We start from the raw sequence: 19,094 nt of genomic DNA, 5'->3' as shown, positions 1-19,094 counted from the left end.
ATTGGCAGGCAGACTCAACCATTGCGCCACCAGGGAAGCCCCTGAGGACTTTTTAATTTGGGTATATTATAGCTATATGCATGTATTTGCTTTTGCAGTGTACATATGGAGTTGGGTTTTTCTAAATGTGTGATTTTTAGATATCCACTGGATTGAACATAGTACGAAAAAGGAAGGTGTAAAATATTTCCTTTCACTACATACTTGTTTTACTGTTCTATTGATGGACTTTTCTGGTGTTTGCTATGCATAAAGCTCGTTTTGTATCATTTATTTAGGGTCTCAGAATCTATAAAAGAGAATTTGAGCAGCTCAGAAGACCCAGGTATACCAGGTATACCTTGTTAGTTTGCTTTCCAAAAAGGTTCTTTCAGTTGTATTCATTTATAGCAGCAGTATATCCGGTTGTTTAACCATATTCCAATTAGCACGGAGAATGATCCTTTAATGTTTGCTAAACCTATGGGTAAAAAATAACATGTTTATTTAAATTTGCATTTAAAAATTTTTGGTGAGGTTGAACATTCTCATAGGTTTAAATTAATCTTTTAAAAAAGTAGTCATTCATTTTTATGATTCTTAGATGTAGCAGAGCTATTAATCCTTTGTTGATAATATTGGAAATCAGACTTGAATAAGATACAAATTATATAGAGTTAAATTTTTTGTCTATTGATCTTTTCTCTTGAGCTTTCTTTCTCAACTTAAGGTATTGGAAATCCTTTACCCCTCCAACATTAATAGGAGAATTTTTTTCTTATTTTCTTCTAGATGTTTTTAGTGGTTTTATTTTTTAGGAATTAGCCCTTTCATCCATCAAAACATTTTTTGTTGCATGCTATGAGGATCTAAGTAAGTCCTCTCCGCCACATTTCCCAAGTAGATAACTAATATTTCAAAACAACTTATTTAAACCCACAAGTTAATTTGAAAAACAAATCTTTCCATCCAAAATCTGGGTTGTTCAGTTTTCTTTATATTCGTTTAGCCTATTTTATAAGGGTATTTTTGAGCATTTTGTACTTTTTTCATAATGTTTTTTTGAATAGGATCTCTTCATTAGATATTTTTATTGCTGGCAAATAGCAAAAATAGTAAACATGAAAAAAAAATTTTTACATCTTTTATCTGGTATCTTACCTACTTTAAAAGTCTGGAAATAAGTACAAGTAATATTAGGAAATAATTCATTTTTAAACACTTTATAATTGTATATATTTATGCCGCCTCCTACCCCTCTCCAATAGGTTGAAAGAGTAATGGCAGGATAAATGATACTTTAAAATAAAACTATCCTGGTGATTTAAATTCTTAACGAAATCTGCAAAAGGGATAATAGTGACTTTGCACATCTTTAAAATGTTACACAAAAAAATATAAGTGAAAATCACTGCCTACCATCTAGTAGGCACTAATGTTACATTTCTCTTAGAATAAGACTTTTATGAGCAATTCCTTTTGGTAAAATTTATGCATATGTATTTAAAATACTGCCACTGTTTTTTCCTTTGGGTTGATAGTTCTGTGGCATGAAAACTAAATCTAGCTAATCCATGTGCTCTAAAGCAGGTAGCTTTATTTTTCTCCTTTACAAAAGTAATGATCTTAGAGTCATGGAATTTTGCTATGAGTTTTAAGTCCTTGGATGGTACTTGGGCTACCCTCTTAATTTCATAGATGGAGGAACTGAGTTCTAGACAAATTTACTGTGGTCTCACAGCTTGTTTGTGATAGACTAGGAGACTCATTCATATGTCCCTTTATAGTAAGTCTTCCAAAAAGGTTATCCATACTTGGTTTGAATGAAGACATCATCACTTTCTTGGACAACAGGGAAAGTCTACGTGTCTTTGGAGAAAAAAATTTCTTCCTGCATCTTCTGTGTTGGTGCTAGTTTTGTTCCTTCTCCCTCCCCATAGAGTGTCTTCTCGTGATAGCTGCTCAAGTATTTGAAAGCCACTGTTTACCTATGGACTGACAGTTGACTGACCAGCTTATGATATTTAATAAACACTTTTTAACATGGATTATTTCATTTAATGAATGTCATGTGCTTTTCTGTCTAAATATACCTTCTTTTAGCCATTTTTAGGTCTGATGGACTATCCTTGTTACTTCTCTGTGTGTTTCTATTTGGATCTCTGTGAGACAACTGTCTTGTGGCTTGGTTAGTATTACAGAGTCTGGTGGTCCTATCACTAAGCCCTATTCTGATAACAGTACTTTTATTATTGCAATTTCAGCTACTTTGACAGTCTTATCTAGCCTGCTGTCAACTTAAATCTTTGTTTTTCTCACGTATGGCCTTGCCCATTTTGTCTTTGTACAGCTGGCTTTTTGATCCCAACTGCAGAAACGTAGATTATCCATAAACTCTAAAGTGGAGACTGCTTTAATATGAAGTGTTTGTAATTGGTTAGTTTATTTTTTGTTTACCTGGTCATTATCATCTATGTAGGAGAGGGCGGAACTGTGATGGCCTTCTGCTTGGTGATCTGAAGAGCTTGCATTTCTCTCTTCAGATTTTTTTTTTTTTTTCCCTGTACGCGGGCCTCTCACCGTTGTGGCCTCTCCCGTTGCGGAGCACAGGCTCCGGACCCGCAGGCTCTGCGGGCCATGGCTCACTGACCCAGCCACTCCGCGGCACATGGGATCCTCCCGGACCGGGGCACGAACCCGTGTCCCCTGCATCGGCAGGCGGACTCTCAACCACTGCACCACCAGGGAAGCCCTCTCTCTTCAGATTTTAATTTAGTTGGGAGAACATGGTCAGTCCATAAAGGGGTCTGGGAAGAGTCGGAAAGTGATGTTTGACTGTTAAAGCTTACTTTTTTTTTGATACTTCATGTAGTTTTTGTTTGTTTGTTTGTTTGTTTCATTTTTCTTTTGGCCGCCCAGCTTGTAGGATCTTAGTTCCCTGACCAGGGATTGAACCCGGGCCCTCGGCAGTGAAAGTGCAGAGTTCTAACCACTGGACCGCCAGGGAATTCCCACTTCACATAGTTTAAAACAACAACAGGGACTTCTCAGGCAGTCCAGTGGTTAAGACTCCGAGCTTCCATTGCAGGGGGCACCAGGTTTGATCCAAGGTCGGGGAACTAAGATCCTGCATGCTGTGTGGCACAGCCAAAAAAATAAAATAAAATAACAACAAAAGTCCTAACAAAGAGCCACAATTGTAATTGTATTACATTTTTTTGGACTCTAAGCTGAAAAAAAATTTTTTTTCTTAGTTTGCACCCAGTGTTTCCACAGTAGCTCAGTGGAATGAATGTTTTGAATTTAGTGCAAGAGAGACCTTTCATGAACTCAAGATATTGCATGGAAGTATTTATTTACCTGAGACCCTTAAATATCCCCTTCCTCCCTCCAGTGAACTTGATTTAGATGTGTAGACAACTTTGAGGGAAGAGAAGGGCACTTTGGCTGCTTTCTTGTCTCGAAGAGTAGCTAAATCTAGGGTTCTATGAAATGATTCCTAGTGGCAAAGCTTCAGTTTGGACCCTGTTCCATAGGATAATGGCTGAGTTTAAATGTGGATATTTCCTACTTCAAGATCTATCGGCCTGAAAGGTAGATTTGTAATTTGAAAATTGAGCTGGCTTAGGTTACCAGTGTGAGGGGGAGGATAGGTTTCAGTCAACAAGGGCATGCTGAACAATCTACCAGGAAATGGAATGTGACCAGAAACTGCAAGATGTCTCTTTCATACCTAAGAACCCATCTACTTGACTTAGCTTTAACCAGTAAAAAAAAAATATTCTTAGGGTTTAGAACTATATTTCCTTTTTCCTAGTCCAAATATGTGTTGTTAGTGATCTGCGGCATTGATCTTTGGCATGGCACACTAATGTTAATGGCTGGCTTGTAGAGCTGCTGTGGCTATCATTGAATTGTGGTAGGGCAGCGGGGAGGTTACTTGAAACACCTGGGTTGTAGCAATTGTGGAGGGTCCGAAAAGGCCTGGGAAAAGGAGTTTCGAATGCTTTTGTTTAAGCAGTAGGAACATTCCTGCTCAGGGTTTTGACATAATGAAATTGTTTTAGGATGAAGACTCTCACAAATGTATGTACTTATTAGAATAGAAGAAAGAGTCTGAAGACAAACAGTTAAAAAACTGCTTTGCAAATACAGTTGTCCTTCAGTATCTGGAGTGGGGGTGGGGATTAGTTCAGGAGTGTGGTCCCCCCTCACACACACACCCCGCCTCCCGCCCCCCCCCCAAGATACCAAAATCCATGGATTCTTCAAATGCCTTATATAAAGTGGTGTAGTACAGTCGACCCTTTGTATCCCAGGTTGGTTGATTCCCAGGATGTGGAACCCTGGAATATGGAGGGCCGACAGTATTCAGTTCATTGTGGTAACACTCAAAATAATAAATAATTTTACCCCCAAACTGTCTAAAATTGCAAGTGTCCCTTGATGTTTAGGCCTCTCTGCATTCCTCTTTGATTTTCTTTGAAATACTTTGCTAGTGAGAACTGTTTGTATCAATTGTTACTATGTATAAGACCTTTTTTTAGGATGGACACCAATGAAAGCTGGTTGTTTTGAATCAAAGTTATAAACTTTGAAAGACTAAGTTTCTTTTCAACCAGATACTGATCTGCATGATTTAACTCTAAACAAAAAATTTTTTTAATAACAAAGAATACACAGGCAACATCTTATAATTTTTCATCCTTTTACTGTCTATCCCAAATATTCACTTAAAGTGCCATAATATAATACTGATATTTTAAATTTTATCCAGACCTTTAAATTTGCGTTTAGACTTTAACAGTGGTTTTCAAAGTGTGGTCCACAGACCAGCAGAATGAGCATGACTTGGGAATTTAAGTTCATGGTTAGAAATTCCTCACTTAGTTTAGAAATGCAAATTCTCAGGCCTGCTTAATTAGAAACTATGGGATTGAGGCCTAACAGTCTGTTGTTTGTTTTTTTAACATCTTTATTGGAGTATAATTGCTTTACAATGGTGTGATAGTTTCTGCTTTATAACAAAGTGAATCAGTTATACATATACATATATCCCCTTATCTCTTCCCTCTTGCATCTCCCTCCCTCCCACCCTCCCTATCCCACCCCTCTAGGTGGTCACAAAGCACCGAGCTGATCTCCCTGTGCTATGCGGCTACTTCCCACTAGCTATCTGTTTTACATTTGGTAGTGTATATATGTCCATGCCACTCTCTCACTTCGTCCCAGCTTACCTTTCCCCCTCCCTGTGTCCTCAAGTCCATTCTCTAGTAGGTCTGTGTCTTTATTCCCATCTTGCCCCTAGGTTCTTCAGAACCTTTTTTTTTTTTTTAAGATTCCATATATTTGTGTTAGCATACGGTATTTTTCTCTTTCTGACTTACTGCACTCTGTATGACAGATTGTAGGTCCATCCACCTCACTACAAATAACTCAATTTCGTTTCTTTTTATGGCTGAGTAATATTCCATTGTATATATGTGCCACATCTTCTTTGTCCATTCATCTATCGATGGACACTTAGGTTGCTTCCATGTTCTGGCTATTGTAAATAGAGCTACAATGAACATTGTGGTACATGACTCTTTTTGAATTATGGTTTTCTCAGGGTATATGCCCAGTAGTGGGATTGCTGGGTCGTATGGTAGTTCTATTTTTAGTTTTTTAAGGAACCTCCATTCTGTTCTCCATAGTGGCTGTATCAATTCACATTCCCACCAACAGTGCAAGCGGGTTCCCTTTTCTCCACACCCTCTCCAGCATTTATTGTTTGTAGATTTTTTGATGATGGCCATTCTGACTGGTGTGAGATGGTATCTCACTGTAGTTTTGATTTGCATTTCTCTAATGATTAATGATGTTGAGGATTCTTTCATGTGTTTGTCGGCAGTCTGTATATATTCTTTGGAGAAATGTCTGTTTAGGTCTTCTGCCCATTTTTTGGATTGGGTTGTTTAACAGTCTGTTTTTAACAAGTAAACCCTCCATATGATTCTGGTGCAAGACCAGAGTTTGAGAACCATTGATTTAAAGCGAAGAAAGGATGTCATTTCTTTCCTCAGAATTATTTAAGATATGAAATTCAGAAGGAAAGGGGTGGGATAGAGTATATAATTAATGGAAAATCATGACTTTGTGGGTCACTTTCATTGCTAGTGTAAAGGCTGTTACTGATCTTTATTTCTCTTAAACTACAAAAATAATTTTGGACTGTCAAAACAATTTACTATTAGAATTAATGAAGGAAGATTAAGTTTGGGATGATTTTTGTCTCCTGAATGGCCCTTACTTAACGGAATCTCTTGTTAGATCACTTGTTAAATATTTTCATTCCTAATCCAGTTCAGAATACTGGCTAGAGGAAATATATAAAATGATAGCAGATACTTCCAGTGTATTGGCAATGGAAATACTTCACACTGATTATGTGGGTGGGGAACTAACACTTATTATTTTCATATGTCCATGAGAAAGAGCTTTCATGGTTTTTTTAACAGCTTTATTGAATTATAATTCATATACCATCTAATTCATTCATTTAAAGTATGTAGTTCATTAGCTTTTAGTACATTCCCAGAGTTGGGCAAATATCAGCATAATCTAATTTTTCCTAATAAATTGATTTACTCCAGATATTGATCATATAAGAATTAAGTCAGTGAAAGCAACTCAGGTGTCTTCCAACAGATGAATAGATAAAGTGTGGTGTAGACGTAAAGTGGAATGTTATTCAACCTTAAAAAGGAAGGTTATTCTATTCTGTACTATTGGAATACAGTTGATTAACAATGCTGTGTTAGTTTCAGGTGTACAGCAAAGTGATTCAGTTATATTCTTTTCAAGTTCTTTTCCCATTTAAGTTATTACAGAGTATTGAGCAGATTTCCCTGTGCTATATACTGTAGGTCCTTGTTGGTTATCTGTCTTAAGGAAGATAATTCTGACATGTGCTACAACATGAATGAACCTTGAGAACATTATGCTGAATGAAATAAGCCAGTCATAAAAGATAAATTCTGTATGATTCCACTTACATAAGGTGTCTAGAGTAGTCAAATTCATAGATAGTAGAAAGGGGAATGGTGTTTGCCAGGGGCTGGAGAGGAGGGGGAATCAGGAGTACAGGGTTTCAGTTGCAAGATGAAAAGAGTTCTGGAGATGGGTGGTGGTAATGGTTGCACAACAATGTGAATATGCTTAACACCCCTGAACTGTACACTTAAATAGTGTGTGTTTGTGTGTGTTTTACCATAGTTAAAAATTGAAAAAAGAAATAAGTTAAAATGTGCTGCGTTTTCAGTTATTTTAAATGTCTTTGTAGAATCCTCCTTTTTATAAGCTGGAAGATTTTAATATTAAAGTATTTTCTAAGTTGCCAGGTACTAATTCACATTTGGTGTGACACAGTGCAGTCACTACATTTTTAAAGATTTTTTTAGTATTTTTTAAAAATTGAGATATAATTCATATACCATAACATTCACCTTTGAAAGTGTACAATTCAGTGTGTTTTTAGCATATTCACAGAATCGTGCAGCTATCACCACTGTCTAATTTTGGAACATTTTCATCATCCCCCCCAAAAAACCCTGTTAGCCATAAGCAGTCATTCTCCTCTCCCCCTCTCTTCCGTTACCCAGCCCCTTGCAACCACTAATCTTTCTACGGATTTGCCTATGCTAGACATTTTTTATAAATGGAATCATACAATATGTAACCATTAGCATCTGACTTCATTTAACACAATATTTTCAAGGTTTATACATAAAATAACATGTATCAGTACTTCATTCCTTTTTATGGCCAAATTCCATTGTATGGCTGTACAGCATTTTCTTTATTCGTTCATCCATTGATGAACTTTGGGTCATTTCCACCTTTTGGTTATTATGAATAATGCTGCTGTGACCATTCATGTACAAGTTTTTGTGTACATGTATTTTCAGTTCTCAGGTATTGTACCTAGGAGTGGAATTGCTGGGTTGTATGGTAACTCTGTTTAATTTTTTGAGAAACTGACAAATTGTTTTCCAGAGATGCTGTACCATTTTGCGTTCTCACCAGCAATGGATGAGGGTTCCAATTGCTCCACATCCTTAAGGACACGACACTTTTTATTGTCTTTTTAATTGTAGCGCCATGTTAATGGCTGTGGAGTCATATCACTGGTTTGATTTACATTTCTCTGGTGACTACTGATGTTGATCCATTTGTGTATCTCAGGTGCTTATCACTTGCATATCTTCTTTGGAGAAATGTCTGTTCAGATCCTTTGCCCATTTTTAAAGTACTGATAGGTTATTTGTCATTTTAATTGTTGAATTGTAAGTGTGTTATGTATTCTGAATACAAATCTCTAGTCAGATATGTGACTCGCAGATATTCCCTTCTCTGGATTGTTTTCACTTTCTTGTTATGTTCAGTGCACAAAAGTTTTAAATTTTGGTATAATCCATTTAGTCTTTTTTTTTCTTTTGTTCCTTTTGCTTTTTGTATCATAGTATATTACAGTATTGCCTAACCCAAGGTCATGAATTTACTCCTATGCTTCATTCTAGGAGTTTTATGAGTTTAGCTCTTATATTTAAGCTTATGATCCACTTTGCGTTAATTTTGATGTGGTGTGAGGTAGGGGTCCAAATTCATTCTCTTGCTTGTTGTCATGGCATTATTAATTGAAAAGGCTGTTCTTTCCCCATCATGTGTTTTAAAAATGGAAATGAATATAATTTTAAGATGGAAATATACTTGTTTTTTAAAATTTCAGTGGTTGTATAGGTGATATTTTCTTTATGTTATTGTTTATTTTCCAAATATCTGTAACAGAACTTTGGTAACAAAAAATATATTTACACCAGAGTATTAACAGTGCTTATTTCTAAAGGATGAGATGGGAATAGAGGAAGGGGAAGTGATGACTTTCATTTATTACATTAATACTTTTAAAATGTATTATGACCTTTTTTTCTTTTTTTGTGGTACGCGGGCCTCTCACTGTTGTGGCCTTTCCCGTTGCAGAGCACAGGCTTCCGGACACGCAGGCTCAGCGGCCATGGCTCACAGGCCCAGCCGCTCCGCAGCATGTGGGATCTTCCTGGACCGGGGCACGAACCCGCGTCCCCTGCATTGGCAGGCGGACTCTCAACCACTGCGCCACCAGGGAAGCCCTATTATGACCTTTTTTATTTTATTTTATTTTTTTGCGCGGGCCTCTCACTGTTGTGGCCTCTCTCGTTGTGGAGCAGAGGCTCCGGACGCGCAGGCTCAGCGGCCATGGCTCACGGGCCCAGCCACTCCGCGGCATGTGGGATCTTCCCGGGCCGGGGCACGAACCTGTGTCCCCTGCATTGGCAGGCGGACTCTCGACCACTGTGCCACCAGGGAAGCCCTATGACCTTTTTTAAATTAAAAAAGTAGAAGATAATTCTTGTCTCTCTTCATTATACTGATTTACTTAAATGATATGGCAGCTTTTAGACTAGGGCCAAAGGTGCTTTGTTTAATTTTAGTGTTTTGGTTTTTTTTTTAGGACGGTGTTTTCAAAGAATGCTTTCTGTTCCTCTAGTGATAGTTTCCAAAGTCAGAGGGTTCTATTACAGAAGAGGGAAGGAAACTAACACTCACTTAGTGCCTATTATTGACACTATGCTTTTATATACATGTTAATTCTTCACATTTTTGCAGATAGAAAAACGAGCGCTAGACACAGCAAGTGACTCAGTAGTTGTGGTGCTCAGTAGTTGTGGCGCACGGGCTTGGTTGCTCGTGGCATGTGGGATCCTCCTGGACCAGGGCTTGAAACCATGTCCCCTGCATTGGCAGGCAGATTGTTAACTCACCTGGGAAGTCCGAGTGCCTGCTTTTTATAAGAATTTTTTGCTGGGCTCTGAGGATAACATGCTATGGTTAAACTTAGACTAAGGATGTGAAGTCAGATATATAAGTTGTTGTCTGTGATAAATACAGGGCAGAAATAAGCATATGCTCTAAAAAATGTAATAAGCTTCTAAGGTTTAGAGAAAGGGGGAGAGGATATTTGGTTGGACTATCTGGAAATACTTCAGAGAATGCTTTTAGCATGGGATATTATTTTGACTATCAAATATTAGAGAGGATGGGGTTGGATAGAGAATAAGTAAGTAGAGTAAAAAGGGGAAGAAGCAGGGCCAGGGGACAGAAGGAAGCCAAGGCAGTAAGTGTGAACATAAGCCCAGAGGTGAGCACAATGTTTTGGGAGAAGGGGTTGACGCTCTTACTGTTGTAGTATCTGCTTTCTATTCCTGTGTTATACCGTACTCCAGCTCTGCCATACCCCCACCCCAAATAACAAAAACAAACGTTCAGGAGAAGTATTTTAATCTGGAAATAATTGAAGAATTGTGAGCCATATACATACATATATATATATGTGTGTGTGTATAATTTTCTTTTTCGTACTTTTTGTGGGACTCAACTCTCAGTCCAGAAAATAAAAGTAATCACGACAAACTAGATCTCGAACATTTTGCTTTGTTGTTTAATTTACACATATTCTTGCGAATACTGTGTTCTGGTGTAATTTGGTCCGTAATAGCAGTTAAATTGGACTTGTGTTGTCTTCTAGGTCGTTAGTGCTGTGACCTTCTGGTCTTCTTTCCTTGGTTTTATTTAACTTTGAATTCTGGGAGGAAAGATACCATGTAAATTTAATAAAAGATTCCTCTTCCCTTTTTGGTTCTTCCCAAATCTTCATGGAACTTTCAGGGAAGAGGCCTTGGGTGGGTGGGCAGTGGGAAAGTTCTGCGAATTTGGTTAAGAAATGAAGAGGGATTGTCTTTTGGGCAAGTAGTCAATTTAGTGCATTTATGGATTTATGGCATGTGCTTTATCATTGAGGATTTCAATTTAAATGTGAGTGCTGATATTGCCAAATTTCTACTTCTTGTGGATCATTTCAGTCCTCAGCATTTCTATGGAAAATTTTTATTTTATCGATAGCAGAAGAGGTAGAGACTTGGTTCCTCTCTGCTACTTCGAGGGATGGTCATGGGTATGTGTATGTGTGTATGTAAAATAAAATTAATCTAAACTTGATGAGTTAAAGATAACTGTCATGTTTCATGCAAGGAAGGGTGCATCGGCCTATATTGTGTTCAGAAGAAGGTAATGCTTTATAAAGAATGTGAAGATTACTGTGAACTATTATTTTCTCAAATACAGTATCCTAATTGAGTAGTGAACAGGTTTATGACCAGGAGAGAGCATGCAGTGCCCAACTTCTCGCTGCTTAACAACTGTTGAACCTAGTGTATCTCACAGAATGTGTGTGTGATGAGTGATTTTTTTTTTAAACTAGTGTAGGAGCACTTGATCCCTGCTCAGTTACGTATGAATGATTCTGTAGCTTCCCAGACTAATGTAGGACATTCTCAATGGTGAAATTTTATTAAAGTCATTTAGGTGTCTTAAGAAATGAAAGTGTTCAGTAGAGCCTAGTTTGCCATAGCCCTTTGGAGAATTGTTGCGTCACTGTTTTGGTAAATTTGTGCCTGACTTAAGCATCTTTGAGACATTTTAAAATAAAAACATATGGTTTAGGGAAAAATCTTTTACCCTTAAAGTCTAAAGGTGAGCCTTTAATCTTCTGGAATGTCTGGGTCAACCCTGTGAATTTTTGGTTGTAGCTGTCATTACTCTGGATAAAATCGAAAGGTTTCTCTTGGGCTAGCGTTTGCCAGCCCCTCTTCCTCCTCCCTCCTTTATGTTTTATTGTAGAAAATGCAAGCTTAACATACAAGTGGAGAGAACAGTACAGTAAACCCCCGTGTGTGTGTCACTTGGCTACAACAGACATAAACTCATAGCTATTGTGGTTTTTATCTAGACCCCCTTGCCTTACTACTAGCGCGTGCGTGCACGCACACACACACACGCGCACACTTCAGTTATTCTGAAGTCAGTTCTATACTACATATTATTTTGTCTGTAAATATTTCAGAATCTTTCTGTATAAAAGCTCTTTTGCTGCCTCCCCCCACCACCGCCATCCTGTTCTTCTTAAAAAGTATTCTTGTTGTTGAAAGAGATGTGAAGGAATGAGGTTGAGATGATATAGGTGGGACAGAGTAGAAATTAGGTCCACCTGATACTTGATTTTTCAGACGAGAAGAGGATTGGGTAGACCCAGAACCATAAAGGGGATATGAGCTAGAATTTATTTAAATATCAGAAGATGGCACACGTGTCCTGTGTCGTTCCCCCCGCCGACCCGGTCTTGCATGCCTCCATACAGACTTCTGGTGCCTCGTCTCTCTCTACCCTTTGAATGTTAAAGTGTGTCATGGTTTGGTTTTCAGGACCCCCCCCAGCCCCCCATCTGTATTTTTCATTGGTGATCTTTAGTCCTTTGAGTATCATCCATACACCAATAATTCCAAATTTATATCCCCAGCCCAGGTATATTTCTCTTCTGAAGTTCAGATTCATATTTAAAATGCAGTTCTTGATTTCCCTTGCCACTGTGATCAACATCCTTCTCATCACAACCCCACTTCACCTTCCCATTCTGCCATCTTATCACACAGTATGTAATAAACTCTAGGAGTACACCTTTGTCTTAGTTCGGGCCACTATAATGAAGTACCATAGGCTGGGTGGCTTAAAAACAATAGAAATTTATTTCTACAAGATTTTCTGTGGATTTCTAAAAAGTTCCCAAGTTATGCTTATGCTGCTGGTCTGGGAGCCACAACTTGAGAACTACTGGACTTGATAATCACATAATCCTGCCAGCACTAGGATATTACTGTTGTCTGTCTAACAGTAATGATGGAAATAGCCAGTATTTGAGACTAAGTGCCAGGCATTGTGTAAAAGGGCTTTATATGGGGACTTCCCTGGTGGCGCAGTGGTTAAGAATCCACCTGCCAAAGCAGGGGACACGGGTGTGAGCCCTGGTCCGGGAAGATCCCACATGCCGCGGAACAACTAAGCCTGTGTGCCACAACTACTGAACCTGTGCTCTAGAGCCCGTGCTCTACAACGAGAGAAGCCACCACAATGAGAAGCCCGCGCATGGCAATGAATAGTAGCCCCCGCTCAACGCAACTAGAGAAAGCCCACGTGCAGCAACGAAGACCCAACACAGCCAAAAATTAATAAATTTATTTTTTAAAAAGTGCTTTATATGTACAATATTGTTTGATTCTCATGGTGATTGGTAGGTATTACCTCTTTTAAAGGGTTAGGTAAATTGTTGACATTCACACAGTAAATAGCAAAGTTGAGACTACCCTGGTCTGCTCGCAAAGACACAAACCATTTTTCTCTTGACCAAGTGAGTGGCTTCCAACCTTGGCTTCTTATATATTTAGGACTCCCACATATAGTTTTACCTCTTAATTATTTGGCTTACCAATGTGTTTTTTGGTCGCCAAGACTCCAGGCTGGGAACTGCTACTCATACTTAGTTTGTACTGCCTGATTTTAAGCCCTTATTATGTGTTTATTGCTATATTGCTTATCAGCCTTATCTCCTCAAATTTATAAACTGTTTTGAGGCTATGGACCCTGTCTTTTGATTATTGTGTAGCGCTCAGCAGAATGCTGTTCACATTGTAATGGTTCAGATGTTGTGGAAGGATTGTCATTGTAATCATTTTGGAGGTATATATTAGGCAGTCAGATTTAATGCATGGGGTATATAACCAGTTGATTTTGAATATTCACGTCATGGCATTCAAGTTCCTTACCACTTTGCTGCTTTTACATGATTAAAATAAGACAGCACATTAATTTTATTGAGAAAAAATACTTAAATCAGCTGAACATTAAATATAAATCTGAAATGAAAAGTCCTATGTTCTGATTTCAGATTTCCAGAAACAATATATAAGGGAAACTGTTTAGATCCTTTCAGCCTAAAACTATGCATTAAAAATGCTTTCCGTATTTTATTTGTATCCGTGTCCACCTGTCAGCTTGAATAATCAATTAATTAATTATAGAAGGGTCTAAATCCATGTAAAAACCAGACTGAATTTCCCTTTTCTTTTTTATCCCTATCTCTTTTATCATTGATCGTAGATAAGGATTTTGTCGTTTCTCTCATATTTGAAAATCTATAATGAGGTGAAGATCAGCTTGTGCCTTAAAACTAGGACAGAGTTGAAATGTAATTGGAAAACTATGGCAGCCTTCTTCATGTGCTCAGGAGGATGGGAACATGTGTCAGTTTACTAAGATTTTGCTTTACTCTTGTGTTCTATAGAATTTCTTAAATGTATTTATTTTGCAGCTGAGGACTGGGAATTTCACTGCCCTATCCTCATGTAATAGTACAATGAATCCACAGACTCTTTGTTCAAAGTTAGCTATTGATGAGGGGAAATGGGAGGGACAAGATGGGGTGTTACTTTCTTTTTTCTAGGTAAAGTTTCTTCAGCTGAAGATGTGTTTAGCTGTGCAGCAAGTAACTGCTTTCTGTAGAGATTTAAGGCAGCATTACAGGAAGAAGACAACTTGAATTGACTCTAGTTTTGTTGCAGTGATAATGTAAGTAAAAAATGCAAGCCTTAGGAAAGAATGTGGGTGGGGTTAACCAGGGTTTGTTTCGTTATTTCTGTTCTGTCCTTACCTGAGCTGTTTAAGTATGTATGAAATGAACCTTTTATTATTCCAAGACAATTCCTTTTATCTGTCCTCCAAAATGCTCACTGTGAGCCATCAGTTAATATGAGGGATCAACTTTGTTGACTCAGAAAATGTTGAGTTTCTTTAGGAGTTTTTGTTTAAATTCCTCTACTTTAATCTTTATTGCTATGGGTTGGTGGTTCGAAACTTTGGCTGCTAAATGGAATCACCTGGAAAGCATTTAAGGAAAAATTCAGGCCCTACCGGCAGTTAATTTTGATTAAATTGATCTGGGGTGTGTCTTCAGCATTCATGTTTTTAAAACCTCCCCAGGTAATTCTAATGTATGGCCAGCATTAAGGAATACTGCCCTAAGTTCTGTTTTTACAGACTCCAGTAACTTCCTTGGAGGAAAAATAAGAGTCATCATGTGTATCCCCACCTCTCCCCCACCCCCATCTCAATCCTCTGTAGTTTCTACAGAGGGAAATTAAAGTCAAATCTGAATCTTATGTAAAAGCATAGAAATTTAATCCTGTAATTTTGCAGATATATAGAGTAGGCTTTGAGGAGTTTTAAAAATAATGTCTAATCTCCTCTTTGCTCGCTAAACTTATTTTGTCTCTTTTAAAAAAAAAGTTCAACACATTTTGATTTATGACAGATTTACCAGATTCCTCGTATATCACAGGACACCAAGGACATCTAGCTCTACTTGGTGAAGCAAGTCTGTCAATTTATCTTGTCAGATAATATAGCCAATCTTGTAGTTCACAAAGAAGTATTGTTGCTCTGATATTGTAACTTTTCCTAAATGAGCCGTGTGTGTGTGTGTGTGTGTGTGTTCGATTTTGAGACAGGTGGTACTTTGAGGTGAGTTTGCAAGTTCAGTGGAATATGGGTCTCTGGTTTCTTTTGTTTTGGTATCTTTTAACTCACCTTTCTTTCCCTAAGGTGCTTAATTTCCATGCTTGACACCCTACCAGTATTTGACAGCCAGAGTAAATGCCTGTACTTCTTTTTGCGGTATGCGGGCCTCTCACTGCTGTGGCCTCTCCCATTGCGGAGCACAGGCTCCGGACGCGCAGGCTCAGCGGCCATGGCTCATGGGCCCAGCCACTCCGCGGCATGTGAGATCCTCCCGGACCGGGGCACGAACCCGTGTCCCCTGCATCAGCAGGCGGACTCTCAACCACTGTGCCACGAGGGAAGCCCTGCCTGTACTTTTATTCTTTTGAGAAGTGTAATAGGTCGTTCATTAATTCATTCAACTAGACTATACTCACTGCTCCTGTGTCTTGAGGACCGAGTAAGTCATATGTGGCCCCTGTTTTCGCAGCAGTCCCATACATTCTCATGGGGAGACACAGATATCAAATTTTTCTCTTTTTAGCTAGTGGGAAGCAGCCACATAGCACAGGGAGATCAGCTCAGTGGTTTGTGACCACCTAGAGGGGTGGGATAGGGAGGGTGGGAGGGAGGGAGGTGCAAGAGGGAAGAGATATGGGAACATATGTATATGTGTAACTGATTCACTTTGTTATAAAGCAGAAACTAACACACCATTATAAAGCAGTTATACTCCAATAAAGATGTTTAAAAAATAAAGAAATCAGATGTTCAAATTTGGAAAAGAAAATTTTTTTCTCTTTTGTGTCAACATTCTATTCCTTTGGCAAATCTTGCTGGCTCCACCTTCAGATTACATTCTGAATATAAATACCTACTCCCCATTACAGATGCTGTCATCAAACCATTGTCTTTTGCCTGGACAACCTCAGTAGCCTCCTAATTTGTCTCCTTCTGTTATTGATCATCTATAGTGTGTTCACAGAACAGCAAGAGTGAGCTTAAAAATGTAAATAGTAATAATATCTTGTGCTCCTGCTCTAATTTGTCCAAAGGCTTCATGGCACACTTAGGCTAAAAGTCAAACTCCTTATCATGGGCTACAAGACCCTACTGGATCTAGGGTCTATCTGCTTTTGTATACCACCTTGGTATCATCTTAAAACATTTCCTTAGGCTCACCGTGCTCCACCCACACTGGTCTTCTTACTCTTAATTCTGAGTGCGTTCCTGCCTGTACATTTTACTGCACACTCTGCCTGGAAAGCTTTTCCACAGGTTTCCTGTCAGCTGAGTTTGGTTCTTCATCCTGTTCAGGTCTCTGCCACTTTTAAAAGAGAGATTCTTGACCACCAGCTGTAAAAGGGCAAGTTAATATCACAAATAACATTTTAATGCACACACACAAACACACTTCTGCTTACTAGCTTATTGTTCTCTACCTCTGGAATGTAAATTTCCTCCTGTTAGGTAGGGATTTTGTCCTGTTCACTGCTATAACAAAAGTATCTCGAAACATAATAACCATTAAAAAAAATGCTTGAATCAACTGATTAAAATTATGTTTATGATGAGTATAGCAAAGGGCAAATAGATCTGTGAGAGGGACTGCCAGGGAATCCTCCTTTAGTCTCCGCCAGTGTGGCCAGAGTATAAAAGAGCCAGGAGAGGTTTTGAGAGTGGTTCTTAGGGATGATGGTATGGGCAGAGACAGATCAAGCAGGACCTTTTGGTTGGTCCCTGTTAAGAACTAGGGAAGGGGGCTTCCCTGGTGGCGCAGTGGTTGAGAATCTGCCTGCTAATGCAGGGGACACGGGTTCGAGCCCAGTCCGGGAGGATCCCACATGCCGCGGAGCAACTAGGCCCGTGAGCCACAACTACTGAGCCTGCGCGTCTGGAGCCTGTTCTCTGCAACAGGAGAGGCCGCGATAGTGAGAGGCCCGTGCACCGCGATGAAGAGTGGCCCCCGCTTGCCACAACTATAGAAAGCCCTCGCACAGAAACGAAGACCCAACACAGCAAAAATTAATTAATTAATTAATAAACTCCTACCCCCAACAACAAAAAAAAAAGAACTAGGGAAGGGCTTCTCCACCTCACCCCATCTGCATCTGTTTTGCAGATCATGAGCATAGATTTTACAGCTCACTTTGTATTTTTTTTTCTCTCAATTTGATTCATACGTGAAATTTAGTATCCCCATTAATGGGAAAGGAAGATTCTGAAGAAAATACAGAATTGAATTCCTTTTTAGAAAGTCTGGTTACTCTGAGCTGTGATTGGCCTTCTTATCATTAGTTTAACTGTGAGGAGTGAAAATAACCTTTTGACTCTCTTATGGAGAAAGTGGTTGTGTTCTGTAAAAGACATTTCATTCAGTATGGTTGTTACTGGCTTGCATAATCCCACCATGTCACCTGGTCTCTGATTAGACCCGGTGTGTGAGTCTGATGAGAGCCAATTATAAGTTACCTCTCAAATTTCCTGTGGCTTTTCTCTCTCCTCCTTTATTAGCTTGATAATCCAGTTGAATGTATTATTGCTTAGAGGTTGGGTAATGACCATGACCAGTTTTTGAAGGCTAGATTCCACATTGGTGGGCAATTTTTTTGTTGACTAGTATAGCCAGAAACATTTTCACATTACTTTTTTCCATTTATCAAAGGAAATAAATATCCAGGCTATTTATGTATTTCTTTTTAGGGTGTTCAGATGTCTTGGAGGAAAGGACTGTGGAAAACTGAGTCCTAAAACTCATTTAATTTGAAGTTGGGCAAAAAAATTACAGTTCTTATTAGGTAAATATTTTCAGATTTTAAGCCCTTTACCTTTAATTTATTTTGCTAAAATATTCTGATAGGACTCCTGTATATTGTCCAGAACCCAGTGTGCTTTATATGTCTGTCATAACGATTTCAGTTTTGACTCAGAAAAGCCTGTGGTCTGTTGTAAAGAAAGCATTTTTTGAAAACAGCTTTATTGAGATATATTTTAGAATACAGACTTTTGAGTCGGACGTGAGTTTGAATTTCTGCTGGCACTGATTAGCTGTGTGACTTTGTCAAAATTGCTCAGTTTTTTAATAGCCTTGGAATACAGTATTTACTTTAAGTTGTAATTAAAATTAGAAAATTATACATGTCAAGTACCTGGCCCTTCAGGTTTCAACAAATGGTAGCACTTTCTAATATTACTAATACTAGCACGTAGGATGCTTATCTCTTTCTGTCCTTTGGGATTTTAAAGCCTGGGAACTGAACTGCAATGGACAACAGTGATAGTAAAATCTGATGCTACTGAACGCAGTCACACAAATTGATCTGCAAGGCTGAAATTGTTAGTTCAACTACACTTCTTTAACTTTTCCTACATTAAGTCTTGGTTTTATTGTATTAATGAGCAGGAGGATTACCTTATTCTGCCCATTTTATAAGAGGTTTCCACTGAATGTAGCTGTCTTGCAGAGAATAAAGAGTAACCAGGTGTGTTACTCCATGTACAGTGTTGTATGGCTCTGCCCTCCCCACTTTCACCCCCACCCTCCAGGCCCTTGGGTGGTACCCTGTGTAGGCAAATGTATTTGGGATCTAGATCTCTAGATTTAGGAGAAGTACTTTATTCACATTAAAGCTTGATACTTAGTAAGTTGTTTA

General features: G+C 38.6%; 1 protein-coding gene across 10 annotated transcripts in view; it reads left to right on the top strand.

The window, feature by feature from the left end:
• KANSL1 (KAT8 regulatory NSL complex subunit 1) overlaps window positions 1–19,094 on the top strand; it is a 168,145-nt gene that overhangs the window by 75,191 nt on the left and 73,860 nt on the right. The window contains exon 4 of one of the 10 annotated variants that reach the window (XM_073798204.1): window positions 9,001–10,723. The exons of 8 other annotated variants lie outside the window; for them this stretch is intronic. In XM_073798204.1, coding sequence (XP_073654305.1) covers window positions 9,001–9,376 — 376 coding nt within the window. In that variant the 3' untranslated portion in view covers window positions 9,377–10,723. Of the gene's footprint in view, window positions 1–9,000; window positions 10,724–14,415; window positions 14,515–19,094 lie in introns of those variants that run through there. One more of the 10 variants, XM_073798201.1, reaches the window with a different exon arrangement.

This window comes from Tursiops truncatus, chromosome 20 (assembly GCF_011762595.2).
Source record: "Tursiops truncatus isolate mTurTru1 chromosome 20, mTurTru1.mat.Y, whole genome shotgun sequence".
Classification (NCBI taxonomy): Eukaryota; Metazoa; Chordata; class Mammalia; order Artiodactyla; family Delphinidae; genus Tursiops; species Tursiops truncatus.
This window is presented reverse-complemented; position numbering and strand designations above follow the sequence as displayed.